General features: G+C 45.3%; 1 protein-coding gene across 1 annotated transcript; it reads right to left on the reverse strand.

Annotated features, from left to right (window-relative positions):
* Positions 1-294: 294 nt before the first annotated feature.
* Positions 295-16,221, reverse strand: LOC121853478 (pollen-specific leucine-rich repeat extensin-like protein 3). The gene is made up of 2 exons (XM_042347620.1): positions 16,056-16,221; positions 295-467 (listed from the first exon to the last, which is right to left on the reverse strand). Exons 1-2 carry the CDS (start codon positions 16,219-16,221, stop codon positions 295-297), a joined length of 339 nt encoding a protein of 112 aa, XP_042203554.1.
* Positions 16,222-17,314: the final 1,093 nt, after the last annotated feature.

Here is a 17,314-nt window from a genome sequence, read left to right on the forward strand (position 1 = left end):
TCCCTTCCTGCCCACATCCTCGCCCCTTCCCCTACACTCTCCCCCCCTCCTCCCCCACTTCTCCCCCTCCTCTTCCTCCACCATCATCTGCCTTAAACGCAGATTGGGTATAAGAGGAATCTTTTCTGTCACATCTTCCTCCCTCTTCCTCTTCTCTTCTCTTCTCTTCTCCTCTTCTCCTCCTCCTCAAATTATAAAGAAGCCTGAGATTGGTTTCCTGTGTTCCTCCCCAGACACGCGTCCACCCTTGATCCCCTCCTTGGGCTGAGGGAACTGGGGGCTGGAATTGTGGGATTAAAGGCTGGGGCTGAGGACTGTGTTGGGGGCTGGGGGCTGAGGACTGTGGTGGGGGTTGAGGACTGTGGTGGGGGCTGAGGACTGTGGTGGGGGCTGAGGACTGTGGGCTTGGGGCTGAGGACTATTGGCTGGGGGCTGAGGACTGTGGGTTGGGGGTTCAGGTCTGGGGGCTAGAAAATGGAATAGGGAATAAGGGCTAGGGGCTACAGGACTGATGATAGGAGTCTAAGGGCTGGGGGCTTAGAGGGCTGAGGGGTTATAGGTCTAAGAGAGTGAGTCTTCAACCCCTCCCCTCCCCACACCAACCACCATTCACAACACCTACCACCATTTACAACACCTACCACCATTCACAGCCACCATACACAACCACCATTCACAACAAGTGACTAATGATAAGGAGGAGAGACCGTCCCTAGGGGTTAATGGGGCGTCACTTAACCCCTTAATGGTATGTGGGTGGGGGTTAGTATGGGGCTGAGAATAAGGGGTTAGTGTGAGGGGAGGGGGAGAGAGGATGAGGGGGAGGTGTGAGATTATTATTATTTGTATTCTCTCTCTCCTTTTCTCCCTATCCCTTCCCTTCCCTTCTCTCCTCCCTCCTCCCCCACCCCCTTCCCCCCTTCCCCCTTCCCCCACCCCCCTCAGCTGATTCAACAGATTACCAGAGACACGTGACTGCCTTTGTTGACACTGATAATGGCCGCCTCAACTGTGTTAACTCCGGTTCTGTCGTCGTGTCTACTCCCCCCCCCTTTCCTTTCCTTTTCCCTTCCCTTCTTGTCGGCCCGGGATAGATAGATAGATAGATAGATAGATAGATAGATAGATAGATAGATAGGTCGGTGGATGGATGGATTGGTAAGCAGATTGAGAAAGAAAACCTGACCAATTACACACACACACACACTCAAGTAATGCACGCAAACAGTCAAGCAGGACACAATCTCTTCCTCCTCTTTCCTCTTCTTCTGTCTCCTCCTCCTCTCTCTTCCTCCTCTCTGCTATCTCTTCTCCACCTGACTTCTCTCTCTTATTTTCTCCTCCTCCTCCTCTTCCTCCTCCTCTTCCTCCCTCCTCCCTCTTCCTCCCTCTTCCTCTTCCTCCCTCTTCCTCCCTCCTCCTCTTCCTCCTGCTCCGGGAGGCGTTGTTCCGCCCCTCCGCCAAACAATGAAACACCAACAGACTGAGAGAAACATATTGTCTTGGTTTTCCTTGTTTTTTTTTTCTTGTTTTTTTTTTATTTTTTTACTTGGCTTCCAAACATAAAACACTGATTGTTGTTGTTGTTTGTGTGTTTGTTTATAAGTGAGCAATATAGTGTTGTTCTTGTTTTGTTGTTGTTGTTGTTGTTGTTCGTTCTTTTTTTCACTTTTCAAACAGACTGCAAATTCTCTCTCTCTCTCTCTCTCTCTCTCTCTCTCTCTCTCTCTCTCTCTCTCTCTCTCTCTCTCTCTCTCTCTCTCTCTCTCTCTCTCTCTCTCTCTCTCTCTCTCTCTCGCGGAAATATAAGACACAAATTGCTTTTACACCTTTTGTTATGCCCCACTTGGCTCTCAGGGGAAGGTGGGAGCATATATACTTGATTCCTGTCTGTCTGTCTGTCTGTCGGTGCATTACTTGAGTGTACTGTTTGAGTGTGATTTAAGTGCATTTTTTTGAGTGTTGAAGTCATTGTTTGAGTGTCTAATGAGTGTATTATGAGCGTGTATTGAGTGCATTGCTTGCCTGGTTGCACAATACCCAGTACATGATCTAAAACAGGGGAGAAAGAAAATGCTGATAAACAAGAGAAATAAGAAGAAAGGTTAAACAAGAGACAGGGAGGAGGATGGGAACAGGAGATACGTGATAAAATGAGGAATAAGGGAAATGGGGAAAAAATCGTGATATGAACGTAGGGAGAATACCAGAGGAAGAAGGAGAATGAGAGAATGTGATAAACTAGATGATAAATGGAAGAATAGGCCGAAATGGATGAAGAAAGAGGCCATAGGGGAAATGTGTGATAAAGTGAATAATAAGAATGGGAAAAAGCCATAAAGGAGAGGGAGAGAATAGGAGAAAAATGTGATAACAGAGAAGAATGAAAGGAAGTGAAGATAGATATAAAATAGAGGTAGAGAATAGAGGGGAATAGAGAGAATATAAGAAGAAAAGCCATAAAAAGAGAAATGGAAGAAGGGAGAAAAGAAAGGAATAAGATAAAGAGAAGAAAGAAAAGAAAAAGAAGACGTATATGAAACAGGAAGAACATAAAGGAAGAGACAAAAGAGAATAAATATGATAATAAAGGGAGAGACACAAGGGGTGAGGGAGAGTGTCAGGTGGGCTCTCCTCTGTATACACACAGGGGGGGGGTGGTAACTTGACGACCTGACGAGCTAACTGATACGACGGGGCGGGTGTCATGGGAGTGCCAAGAGGTGCCATGGTGTCCTAGTCAAGTGAAATTAGGTGCCATAAAGTCCAGGGAGGGTGCCAGAAGGTGCCATGAAGTCCAAGGGTGTTGTAGGTAGTTCCAAGGAGTGCCGAGGTGTTTTGCGCAGTGCCGTGGGTGTTAAGGTGAGTGTGCTGCTGGGAGCCTTCACCACTCTGACAACCAAACAGCGCCACCTTCCTCCTCCTCCACCGCCTCTTCCTCCTCTTCCTCCACCTGCTCCTCTTCCCCCCCCTTCCCTCCTTCTCCTCCTCTTCCACCAGCTTCCCCCCCTCCCCCCTCCCTCTCCTCCTTCTCTACCATTGTGTTGCTTTCCGCAGATTTTTCCCTCATAGGCAGTGAGACGTCTCGACCTGTCAGCTGGGAGGGGGGGGGTGAGGGAAAGGGGGGAGGGAAGGAAGAAGTGGATAGGTTGGTTGGGAGAGGATAGGGGAGGGGAAAGAGCAAGGGGGGAGGGAAGGGTAGGAAGGGGAGGTGGAAAGGGCCCCCCCAAAAAAAGAAAATAAGGGGGAAGAGAAGAGAAAATATAATTAATAAATAAAAATAAATAAATAAATCGGAATAAACTTTCCCTCTACATAAAAGTATACATAGAAAAAAAATCCCCAGAACACGAAAAGTTTACTAAAAAAAAAAAGAAATACAAAGAAAAAAGTAATTGGAAACAAAATCCCGAACTGAACATTTGTGTTTTTGTTACGATTTTTTGTTGTTTTGTTTTTGTTTTGTTTTTCATTTTCCTCAGGTGTCATAAACAGACCTGGCAGACATAATTGTGTGTCTACCTGTGTGTGGGGGAGAGAATGTATGTAGGTGAGGAATAAAACTCACTCACTCTCTCTCTCTCTCTCTCTCTCTCTCTCTCTCTCTCTCTCTCTCTCTCTCTCTCTCTCTTTGTTTCTCCTATCATTTCCACCACTGTCTCCCTCTTCTTCCTCTCCTCCTTCTCTCTCTTCCTCTCCTTCGCTTTTCCTCTTCCCCACCTTATCCTCCTCTCTATCTCTACCTCCTCTCCTCCTCCTCCCCCTCCCTCAGTTAACGTCAGTCAGAACCCTGGATGAATTACGCCAGGGAGACAAGCGAAGGAGGAATGAGGAGAGGTAAAGACGCAATGAGGGAGAGAAGAACACCACCATGACAGAAGCCAATTGGAGAAATTGTCGGGACCTGAGTGAGGGGTCCTGGGGAGACGGGGTGAGAGGGAGGCTGAGGGGGAGAGGAGGTGAGAGGGAGGTTGAGGGGAGAGGAGGTGAGAGGGAGGCTGAGGGGGGAGAGGGGGTGAGAGGGTGGCTGAAGGGGAGAGGAGGTGAGAGGGAGGCTGAAGGGGAGAGGAGAAAGGGGTCAAGAAGTTAAGAAAGGGGATGGGAGAGGAAAGTAAAGAGGGAGGAGGGAGAGAGAGAGAGGGAGGGGGAGGGTAAAGTGGATATTATCTCGGCAGTTTCTGGGAGGCAAGTCTTGAATTTTCTGTCTGTCTGTCTCTCTCTCTCTGTCTGCCTGTCTCTCTGTCTGTTTCTTTGTGTGTTTGTATACCTTTCATTATCCTTCTCTTTCTCTCTCTGAAGGATAGGAAAGAAAAGATGATAAGAGTCAAAAAGGGAGACGAGGAGGACGAGGAGGAGGAGTGGAAGCAGTAAGTCAACCAAGGGGGAATTTAACTCATGTATTTAATTAGGTCCTGGAGACCAAGATGTGTGTGTGTGTGTGTGTGTGTGTGTGTGTGTGTGTGTGTGTGTGTGTGTGTGTGTGTGTGTGTGTGTGTGTGTGTGTGTGTGTGTGTGTGTGTGTGTAAATGACGCGGGACTCTACACCACATATAGAACACCCCCTTTCCCTCTCCCTTCCCTCCCCTTCTCTCCCCTCCCCCCTCTCTCCCCTCCCCCCTCTCCCTCTCTCCCCTCCCCTCTCCCCACCCCAAGTGAGGAAAGTTATGGCCTAATTAGCGGCCATAATAAACATTGATCAATAAGCCAATCGTAGTTAATTAAGGGGTGAAACAACAGGGTAGTTAGATATAGGTGGTAATTAGGTAGTTATATAGGGTGGGTGGGGAAAGGGGAGCGTATATGAGGTGATTTAAAGGTAATTATAACAAGGGGTAATTAATTATAGAAGGGGGAGTGTTGGTGATTCGATTAATTTAGAAGGGGTTAATGTACGGTGGGGGGGGGGAGTAGAGAGAGAGAGAGAGGTAGAGAGAGAGAGGTAGAGAGAGAGAGAGGTAGAGGTAGAGGTAGAGAGAGAGAGAGAGAGGCTGTTGATCTAGATTGCTATATGACTTAGCGTGGCTTAAACTCGACAAATATTCATAGAGAGAGAATGTTGCTTTTACTTATATCTCAGGGCCAATTTTCTCTGTTGATGGTGGTAGTTGTGGTAGGTGGGTGGTGGAAGGGTTGGTAGGTGATGGTTGTAGTGGGAGGGAAGGAGGGGGGGGGGAGGAAGAGAGGGGTAAATGGCGTAGAAATAGAGGAGGTGGTCAGGAAGAGGGGAAGGAGGAGAAGGGGAAGGAGAAGAAGCAGTAGGAAGGCGTAATAAAGTGTAGATATGAGAAATATACCGATAAAGGAGACGCTTTAATGAAGTGAGTGAGTTAGTGGCAAAAGCATATCCACTCCGTCATACATTCCCATACATTTTGATACATTCTCATACATTTTAATACATTATTATACGTTTTAAGACAATGGAATACATTCTCATACATTTTGATACATTTTAATACATTCTCATACGTTTTAATACATGTTGATAAATTTTAATACATTTTCTAACAGTTTCTTTCGTCTTCATACACTTCAATACATTATTATACATTACCGTACATTTTGAAGCGCTTGTTGTATATATTTAGCTGTAATGGTGGTGGTATGTTGTATGATCACTATAATTGCTACTACTACAACTATTACTACGACTACTACTACTACTATTACTACTACTACTTAACACTAACACTTAAGGAATGATGCAGGTTCGGAGCCCCTCAAGGTCACCCTTCCCTCACCTCCCTATCTCGTCTCTCACCTCTCCTTCCCTCCTTCCCTTCCTCACTCCTTTCTCTTTCATACCTCTAACCTTCTCCATCTCCCTCCCTCACCTCTCTCGCTTCACCTCACCTCACCTCACCTCACCTCCCGCTCCCCTGTCCGCTGAGATGGGCGTGTAAGTGTGTTCGATACCCTCCCTGCGGCCATGACCTCGTCTACACAAACTCAACATCCGAACATTTAACCTCACTAATGATCACTTTTTGGGAGACAATTGAACTTTTTCTTGAATTTTAAAACGTTAAGAGGTTTGTTTTGATTGACTGTTAATGGAAATAGAGACATAAGAGGGGGTTAGGGGGTAGTGGTTAAAGCCGAAGTCAAGGCCAAGGGTGAGGATCCGAATGCGAATCTAATTTTGTAGGTAAACAAGAAATCTGAGGGCGATAAGTAACAGTGTTTCGGCGGCTCTTTATGGCGAGTGGACGATGAAGCCTGTGAGAGGGGTGGGGGGAGGGGATGAGAGGGAGGAGTGGGGGAGGGATTAGGGATGGTAGGGGGGTGGAAGAAAGGTGGGAGAGTGAGGGAGGGGATGATAAGGGTTGATCTCTCTGTATTCATTCCCTCCCTCCCTCCCTCCCTCCCTCCGTCTCCTATTCCCTGTCCAGAAAAAGCTCAGCAACTGTTGATTGACGTCACCAAGGTGTGTTGTGACCAAGGTGAGAGAGAGAGAGAGAGAGAGAGAGACGGTACAGTATACTCACCATTGATAAGTAATTAACGGCCGGACAGGTATTTTTAATTGTTCCTCCTACCTGTCTTTCCCCCCCTTCTTTCACCCTTCTCCCTCTCTCACCCTCTTCTCTCATTACTCCCTTTCCATCACCATCTCCCTCTCTTCCCCCATCCCCTCTTCACCCCTTCACCCCTTCCCTCCCCTCTCTCTCATTTTACACCACAGGGGGGGGGGGGGGTGGTGAGAAGGGTATCGATTGTGTGTACTCAACGTGGTGACTCCGATCATTAGGCCAAATGACAACAACCCAGCAAGAACAACAAACAAACAAACAAACAAACGAAAACTACACAAGGCAGACAAGAATAACACCAACAACAGCTCACAACAAAAACATTGAAGAAGAATAACAAGAACAATAACAACAAAAACAAACAAGAACAACAACTATCAAAACGACAACAAACAAGAGAATATTGTTTTTGTGTTTGTTTTGTTCTTTCTTTCCTGCTCTTATCTTTCTTATTTTTCTTTCTTTTTCTCTCTTATTCCTTCCTCATTTCTTCCTTCCTTCGTTCCTTCCTCCTCTTTCTCTTCTTCCTCTCCTGTCTTATTCCCTCTTCCTCTCCTTTCATCATCTTCCTCCTCTCTCCCTTTCTCTACTTTTCTTTTCCCTTTCAACAAACTTTTTTTCCTTTGAAGATTAAATGAAAATTTTCTTCAAACTTTCCCCGATGTTCAAAGGAGGAAAATGGTCTTGGTTGTCTAGCTGTTGTATCAATGTTTATTAACCCAAGTTGAGTTAAATGTTGAGGTAAATGTTGGGGTAAATGTTGGGGTAAATGTTGGGGGAGAAAGAAGGAGCGTGGGAGGTGGAGAGAGGAAGAGAGAGATAAAAAAATGGAACAGTGTGAAAAGTCAACGATGTCAACAAACAAGCTTGTATTATCATCAGCTGATCTCAGGAATGACGTCAGGATGCTGCAGGTGTGACGTCACGATGCTACAGGTGTGCCGTCACGAAGCTACAGGTGTGACGTCACGATGCTACAGGTGTGAGACAGAAGGGCTCATACTGTTCCTGTTCTCGCTCCCCCCAACCCACCCCACCCACCCCGCTCATTCCCTCCACTCCTCTCCTCACTTCCCCCCTCCTCCCCTTAAGCTGTGTAAGGGTAGGTTAGCTGTAGGTTAGGCTTGGGGTGTAATGATAAGCTTTACGAATAGGTGAGGAGGGGGAGGGAGGTGAGGAGGGGGGGGGAGGTGGGCAGGTAATTTATGAGGGGTCGTGCAGGTATCAGCTGATCGTGTCAACAAGAGGGTCATAATGGTGGCCGATATTACCTCTCTCTCTCTCTCTCTCTCTCTCTCTCTCTCTCTCTCTTTTTTCTCTCTCATTATTATTATACCATCTTGTACACATCTATGATCAAGTGCACTGTGCACATGCCATTACCCTGTGCACACGTGAGTCATCTTCATCTACGCTGTGCACACACTCAAAGGCTTGCTATTGGCTGGGTGGTGCTCATCGACGGCTGGTGATTGGTCGAACAATGAGCCAATAGCCGTGACAATCACCTTGGAAGTCGTCTATATAGGTACAGATCTTGTTATTACTGCCTTGATGTGGCCTCTGATTGGTCGTCTGTCACTGATTGGTTAACTCACTCTGATTGGTTAACTGTCACACTGATTGATGAGCTGTTGCACTGATTGGTCGATTGGTTGTTTTGATATGGTAGGGGTTGTAATCTGGCTGTGTGGTTTATGATACGTGTTTTAATCTGGATGCAAGAGTCTATTACCTGTATCTCGTTAATGTAATTACCTGAGTGTAATTAATTACCTTAATGCTGTAATGATTAATGCAATAAGAGTGACATTTGTGTTATTATTCTCCCTCTCCCCCCCCTTCCCTTCCCCCCTTCCCCCCTGTTCCTTCACCATCTCCATCCCTTAAGCTTTTGGGGAGGGAGGGGATGTGGTAGGGGAGGAGGGAGGGGATGTGGTAGGGGAGGAGGGAGGGGATGTGGTAGGGGAGGAGATGGTATTATGTTTCCCTCCCCTCCTTCCCTCTCTCTTTCCCTCTCTCTTACCCTCTTCTCCCCTCTCTTCCCCTCATCACATTCCCCTGTTTATAATCTCCTCACCTGTCTCTTTGTGAACACGTGAACAAATAAACCATAACAAAAACAACAACAACATCGAGGTTCCTAAACCATTAAAAAACAAAACAATTCTACAGACGTTGATTTAACTTTAATGTGGAAATAATTTGTAAGTGTCGCTTTATATTTTTTTTCTTCTTTTATTTGTCACTAATTTGGACAATTTGTAGCGAGGGTAAACACACAGGACCTCATTAAAAGTGGTTGCCAGCTTCTCGTGCCAGTGAACACGATAAATTGGGTGTGTGTGTGTGTGTGTGTGTGTGTGCGTGTGTGTGTGTGTGTGTTTCTTCTCACTTCTCTCTTTTCTTCCCTCCTCTCCTCACATCCATTCCCTGTTGTATTCCTTCCCTCGCCCCTTCTCTCTACTCTTCCACTTCCCCTCCTCCCCCACCAATCTGCACCCTCCCCCTTCACCCCACCAAGCCCCTCCCTCCCCTTCCCCCCACCAAGCTCTAAGACACAATACAAATTAATCAATAAAAGACTAAAACAATATTTGAGCCTCAGGTGTATCTTAATATAGGTCCAGCCAGGTGTTAAACCCACCCACTGAGGCGCTAGACTAGAGTGACAGAGCAGGTGTAGGCCGCCGGGGGTAGGAGAGGGAGGGGTAATGGTGATGGGGAAGAGGAGGGATGGTGGTGAGGGATAGGGGGTGGATAGGAAGGGGGGAGGGGTGGGGAGGAGGAGAGTTATGGGAGGGAGAGGGGAATAGTGGTGGTAATAGGTAAACAGGACAAGAGTTGGGGGGGGTGATAGGTAGCGGCATAGGGGGAGGAAAAGGGAGAGAGAGAGAGAGAGAGAGAGAGAGAGAGAGAGAGAGAGAGAGAGAGAGAGAGATCCTGTAAATGAAGACTAAAGATGATAGAGACATAGACAACAATATAGGTAAATAAATGAATAAATAGACAGACATACAGACAAATAAGTGGATAATTAGACAGATAGATGAATACTGCAAAGACATACACGCAAAATAGACAGGTAGACAGATAGTTCAACAGACAACCAAACAGATAACATTGATTTATAGAACCTCATATAATCATAAAATATTCATACATAAAAGGTAACAATAGTCCGTTTAGAAAGAATAATATGTCTCCTTTTCCCGAATAAAATAACACCTGGCTGTATTAACCTCATTGTAAAGGTGTGTTAGAGTGACCAGCTTAACGTGTTTAAAATGTAGCGGGGAATCTCGGTGAGGGGTTTAAAGAGCTGCCGAAAGTTGGAAGAGTGTGTGAGAGGTTGGGATCATGTTGAAGTGTTAAACAGCTAAGGAAAGTTGGGAGTGTGTGTGTGTGTGTGTGTGTGTGTGTGTGTGTGTGTGTGTGTTGAAGTCCTTAAGGGCTGGGGAAAGTTGAGAGTGAGTGTGTGAGAGATCGGGAGAGTGTGAAAGAGGCTTGGAAAGTGCGAGAGAGTGTATTTCGACTTAATCTATTACATTTCGGTATAATTCGGCATATTTCAGCATAATTCGGTATATTTCAGCATAATTCGGTATATTTCGGCATAAATCGGTATATTTCGGCAAAAATCGGTATATATCGGCATAATTCGGTATATTTCAGCATAATTCGGTATATTTCAGCATAATTCGGTATATTTCAGCATAATTCGATATATTTCAGCATAATTCAAAGAGCAAACACCGGAACAAACAATATCTATTAAACAGAGGAGAGAGTGAAAGGGATGACCTGAGAGAGAGAGAGAGAGAGAGAGAGAGAGAGAGAGAGAGAGAGAGTGAGTGAGTGAGTGTTGATCTTGCTGGCGGGCAGTGTTGCGTCAGGCGAAGGGAGGGGGAAGGCTTGCACGAGCGAAAACTGGAATATATATTTAATGTTTGTTTTTGTATTTCAATTCGTTCTGGAAAAGTGGAGAGTTTGGTGTGACTTTGAAGTCTCGGGTGTTGGTAGATCAGTAACAACAAGGAGCAGAGTTCGAGGGGGACATCAGGTCAGTCGAGTCATACTTGGGTTACAACTTGTGATGGTTGTCTTGTGGTTGGAGGTGGACCTTGTTGAAATAGGTTCCGTCCGTGTGACTGTAGTGCCATAGTAAATTACGCTAAGTTATGTTAGTTTAGGTTAGCTTTAGATTAGATCAGGTTATTTTAGGGTAGGTTTAGCTTAAGTTGTCATAGTTGAGCGTTAAGTTAGGTTAAATTAGGTTTGAATAAGTCAGCTTGTGGATTCGAGTCACGGCCGACGCATTCTGTAGATAAACAAACAAACAACTACATCAAAGACAAATGCCTCTATGAATTACGGAAATAACAAAACAAAAATAAACAAATTTATAGACGTTTTGCGTTGGAGAAACTTTTCAACATTCCAATCTCAAAGAAACCCAGAACAAAGCCCTTTGTCAACACGCCATCAAGAGGACGCTGTTGAGGCAAAGACGGCGCGTCAACAGGCAGTGTGGCCGCGCCTGTCTCACCTGCCCGGGGCGTGTGTGGTGGCGCGCGGTACGATCCTTCACAGGGTCCTACGTTCTGTTTCAGAGGCTTTATGACGTTCTATCTTACTGGAGCACGTCACACTTAATATATATGACGAGGGTTTATACTGTAAGAAGGATGATAGTCCCGTTCAATAAGGCTCCAGATTTTTTTTTATCGTATAGTGTATAAATTATAACAAAACACCGCAGTCTTCACGTTCACGGTATATGCTGCTATATAAAACTGGTATAGCAGTAACACACACACTGGTCTCACTTCAAGTTTATCCTTTATTGTTAAACGTATCTTTCACAACTGTCACCAAACTCACAAACAGTATTGGGTGACATGACGTAAACACCAGTCTGTCCTGTTAAAAGTATAGTATTATAATAAATGAGTAACTTAATCAATGTTATTAAGTTTTGTGAAATTTAGTCTTGGTATAATCATTATTATTTTGTTGTACATTAATAATATTAATGGTGAATATTTTTTACTATAATTATTGTTATTTCAACGTGTTTAAATAACCTGTATCGGGATTATTATTATTATTATTATTTCAAAATATTTAAATAACCTGTCATGAGTATTACCATTACATGATATTGTTTTCCGGTACAGGATATAATATTGGAACACCAAGAGGTTTTCAGAGTTTGACAGACGACACTAAGTAATATTTGGAATAGATCATTATTTCTTTATAAACGACAATTAATTATCTCAAATGAAACTCAAGTGATTTTATTAATATCCTGTGACGTTTGGCTGATATGGGGGACTAGTTAGTGTATTATGTTAATTTTGCGGGACTTCAAAGTAATAGTTCAACTGTCAACGAATGTAAAGAAATTGTGTCTGGCAGTCGAGGTGACGGAGGAGAACACATACGCTTACGAGTTTGTTTTCTTCTAAATTGTGATGCAGTGTTTAGCGTTTACGAGTACCTTAATGTGATCTAGATGCTGCAACGTTCTCCTAAGGACCTAAACTGACGTAAGAACAGAGAAGTGACGGAGTGTGGACAGATAGTGAAAATTTGTCAACATATATATAGAACGAGTGGATGGTCTACTTCACATTACTCATGGTCCGTTATTACATGTTCTTTGTTATTATTAGTGAAGTTTATGGAGACAGATAATATTTTTACACAATAATAATGTACACGTATTCTAGAATGCATTATTGTATCCTTAAAAAATGCCTTCATTGAGTCATATTTCGAGAAACTGTCACAATAAATTTTGACGTAAAATCCAAAATGGCGTCGTCTACCTTCGCCACAGGTAGTCAGCCAAAGGTCAAGCGACTCCACTCTGAGCCTCGTACTGACAATTTTACCTGACAATACTTGGTAAAGAAAGGCTGTATGTAAAGTTGATTGTGATTGGTGGATCTATTCATTGTTATTTAAGAGGAATTGTATAATGTGGTCTAAGGTTGGTATTTGAAATTGGTTTGGTTGTGTGGTTAGGTTAAGGTTTGGTTATGGTGGGTTATGGTAAGGTTAGGTTAGGGTTAGGTTAGGTTAGGTTAGGTTAGGTTAGGTTAGGTTAGGTTAGGTTAGGTTAGGTTAGGTTATGGTAAGGTTAGGTTAAAGTTCTCGGTTTCGTGGATCAAAGTATCAGGCAACACAGAGAACTCACAGAATTTCAAAATAACCCGTAATTTGAGTTTTAATTCGTGTAGATATATCACAAATACATGACTTGTGTATACTGGAGTACTGTCAAGCATTGGGAGAACAGACACATGACGATACACCTAACCTAACCAAAACATTTCGTCCAAGGTTTTAAATTTCAAAGAAAGAAAACGGAAAAAATATAAAGACAGAAAACGTAACGATACATTCTTTTAAGGGGGGACTATACAGGACCACCAATACCCATACACTAAAGTCGGCTTACCAATCAACCACTGGGATTGTGGAACACGTTTAATAGCCAACATCACTATGGGTGGAAATTAAAAGCAAACAGATTGGATATCACGTGGCTTCCCGACGTAATTGACTTGGTTGTGTTGGATTACGTGTTTTGAAGCCTAGGGAAAACACCTCCCTTCCTCCCTCCCTCCCTCTTACCCCTACATCCTACCTCTACTTCTCCCTCCCTCTTTACCCCTCCACCTTCCTCTAGCCCAGGTGATGTTTGGACGAAATTCCACTGGACATGACAAATGATTTGCTGCCTTGGTTAGGTTAAGTAAATAGCCTATCTAGTAAATAGCGCCTCCACTCAATAGCACCTCTAGCCAATAGCCCATCTAGCCAATAGCCCGTCTAGCCAATAGCCCGTCATACAAGACACGAACCTCTCGGGATTGCGGCTTGAAAACTTGTCAAGATTCCCGGAAGAGTGTGGCGCTCTCCACCACTTACTGGTTTAAAATGTTTGGCCCCTGCCTTACTTGGTGGCTGTCAGATACTCGGTTTTACTTGGTGGCTGTCAGAAACTCGGTTTTACTTGGTGGCTGTCAGAAACTCGGTTTTTACACGGTGGCTTTCATTTCCACTTCCAGAAATTGGTTATTAGAGAAATTAATTTGGAAATGAATTCTCAGGTTGGCAGTGACCAATGAAATATGCTTTATAGAGAGTAAATTCTAGACTGAGAAATATTTGAGAAATAATCGTGATGCTGAGTAGAATAATGAGAAATACTCGAGAAATACAGTGATTGTTAATTAACGGTGTGGAAATGATACCTGTTGCTCTTTACCTGCTTTTGTCAAGCTCTTCAGTAGTCAAGGTGAGGATTGTTGATGTTGTGTTGTTGATGTGTTGTTGTTTACCAGCCGTGTGTCGCCCAGTGAGGGAACCTGTTGTTCATATAAGCGTTGCCACGAGCCTCTTGATTCACATCGTTTTCAGTGGTAGTTGCTTTTACCAGTACCCAACCCAACCCAACCCAACCCAACCCCCAAAAAGTTGAGGTATATGTAAGGAGGAAATGTTTTTATTCAGCTTGTGGTTGTTGACATTTTGTGTGAGTTAGGTGGGAACAATATAGTGAGGTGCGCCATTAGTGGTGTGGGCGACACCTGCCTCCTGCCCACCTCCACCACCAGAATACTCCAAGATAAGCCGAGCCGTGTGGCTTAAAGCTGCCTGTATACTGCTGTGTCCTGCCCCACCCTGCACCACCGTCACTACCGTCCTGCCCCACCCTGCACCACCGTCACTACCGTCCTGCACCACCCTGCACCACCGTCACTACCGTCCTGCCCCACCCTGCACCACCGTCTGCACACACACTCACGTCTGCAGCACCTTTCTGGCACCACCCCCCTGCATCCTCCGTCACCCTACCGTCCTGCTCCTGCCCCACCCACTGCACACGTCCACTACCGTCCTGCCCCACACCCCACCTACACTGTCTACACACCGTCCTGCCCCAAACTCCTGCCCCCCACCCTACCACTGCCACCCACCCTCCACCACCCCTCACACAAGTCTTGCCCCCACCCTACACCACTCCCTGCCCCTCCCCCACCCGTCTGCCCCACCCTACACTGTCTCACCCACCCCTACACTACCGTCCTGCACCACCCTACACTGCAATCCTCTACCCACCTCTCCTACCACCACCCTACCACCTCCTAATCCCCTCACACCACACCCTACTACCGTCCCTCTTCCTCTCCCCACTACTTCTACACCACTACACTCCCCACCATCCAACTGTCCCTCTCCTCTACCTCTTGTCATCCCCTCCTGGAAGGTTACGATAATGTCTTTCGTCGCTTGCTCTCTCTCCTCTCTCTCTCTTCTCCCCATCTTCTCTCTCTCTCTCTCTCTCTCTCTCTCTCTCTTCTCTCTCTCTCTCTCTCAACACGATAGGCTCTTAACGTATATATGCCGCGGCAAGAAACCGGATTTTTTCACCGACGCTCCCTACTTCCTTCCTTCCCTACCTTCCTTCTCCCTTCTCCACCCTTCTTCGCACTCCCTTCCTCCCTCCATTACTCCCTCACCTTACTCCTTCCTCCTTCCCGCCCCCCCCTTCCCACTCTTTAACTCACTCCCTCTCCCTCCTCCTCTCCCTCTCCCTTCTCTCCTCCTTCTTTCTCTCGTTCCTCCTCCTCATTCCCGTCCGCCTTCAATTTCTTCCGACGACTTAAACCCTTGAGTACGATAACATAAACCCTTGAGTAATAACATAAACGATAACCCCTTGAGGGTACGATAACATAAACCTTGAGTACGCGACTTAATTGTACGATAACCAAACCAGCGAGTACGATAAGCAAAACCCTGGTACGATAACGCAAAAGCGTACATAAACCCTTGAGTCGATAACGCAAACTACCGAGTACGATAACGCAAACCGCCAGGTACGATAACATAAACGCTAGTGCGATAACGCAAACCCCTGAGTGCGATAACATAAACATGAAACCCCATTGAGATACGATAACATAAACCGCCCGCTTGGGATACATAACATTGAGTACGATAACATAAACCCATTGAGGGAGGAGGGGCTTTTTACGTGGAGGAATTTGAGGTTGGGGTGGTTGGGGAGAGTTCCGTGTTGGAGGCTATGGCTGTCTTGCTTCAATGTGTGTGTGTGTGTGTGTGTGTGTGTGTGTGTGTGTGTTCCTTCCTGTTGGCCGGTACGCTGCTCTATACCCGCTTGTTGAGTCTTCATTTGTTTTGTTTTATAGCTTTGTTTTGTAACGTCCCCCCTCCCTTTCTCCCTTCTTGTCAATTTTCTTCGTCTGTTTCACCTTTATTTCTCTTCTTCTGTATTGTTGTTGTTGATTTTGTTATTGTTATTATTATTTTATTTAGTTCGTCTTACAAAAACATGGGTGAAGCTTACAGTGCCGTGGCTCTCTCTGTCTATCTGTCCGTCCGTCCATTTGTCTGTCTGTCTGTCTATCTTAACATGCTGCTCTCTGCCCCGTAACAGGAGCGTCGTCGCCCTGATGAATGCAACATTGGACAGGTGACTTGGCCGTTGTAGGGAGATATGACGGTCCTTATTCATCATGAGGTCAGAGGTTGGGGTCATGAGGTCAAAGGTCAGGTTCATGAGATCAGAGGTCAGGGTCATGAGGGCAAAGGTTAGAGACATGAGGTCAAAGGTCAGGTTCATGTGGTCAAAAGTTAGTGTCATGAGGTCAAAGGTCAGAGGTAAGGGTCATGAGGTCCAAAGGTCAGTATCGAGGTCAGGGTCTGTCTCTCCTCCAGGTCTACGAGATAAGACAGAAATTTACTCGGGACATCTTGAGAGCTGTGATCCCCGGAGGGCGTGAAGACGAAGGAGGCAAGTTGAAGAGTTGCGCGTCTCGGTCATAACTCCTTCAGGAGATCAGTGCCACTTAACCATAACTTTTGAGCTTTACCTAAATATGACTTAGAGGGCCATATGATGTTGGGGGGAACTTTGACTGTATACTCCTTCATTACACACATACACACACAACACTATCATCACCACATACATACACACTATCATCACCACATACATACACACTATCATCACCACATACATACACACTATCATCACCACATACATACACACTATCATCATCACATACATACACACTATCATCACCACATACATACACACTATCATCACCACACACACACATACACACTATCATCACCACATACATGCACACTATCATCACTACATACATACACACTATCATCACCACATACATACACACTATCATCACCACATACATACACACTATCATCACCACACACACACATACACACTATCATCACCACATACATGCACACTATCATCACCATACACACACATACACACTATCATCACCACATACATACACACTATCATCACACACACACACACACACACACACATCACCACACACACACACACACACACACACACACACACACACACACACACACACACACACACACACACACACACACACACACACACACACACACACACACACACATCACACACACACACACACACACACACACACACACACACACACACACACACACACACACACACACACACTATCACACACACACACACACATACACACACACACACACACACACACACACACACACACACACACACACACACACACACACACACACACACACACATCACACACACACACACATCATCACACACACCATCATCACCACACACACACACACACATCACACCACACACACACACACACACCACACACACACACACACCACACACACAC

This window comes from Homarus americanus, unplaced genomic scaffold, assembly GCF_018991925.1.
Source record: "Homarus americanus isolate GMGI-L3 unplaced genomic scaffold, GMGI_Hamer_2.0 scaffold4896, whole genome shotgun sequence".
Classification (NCBI taxonomy): Eukaryota; Metazoa; Arthropoda; class Malacostraca; order Decapoda; family Nephropidae; genus Homarus; species Homarus americanus.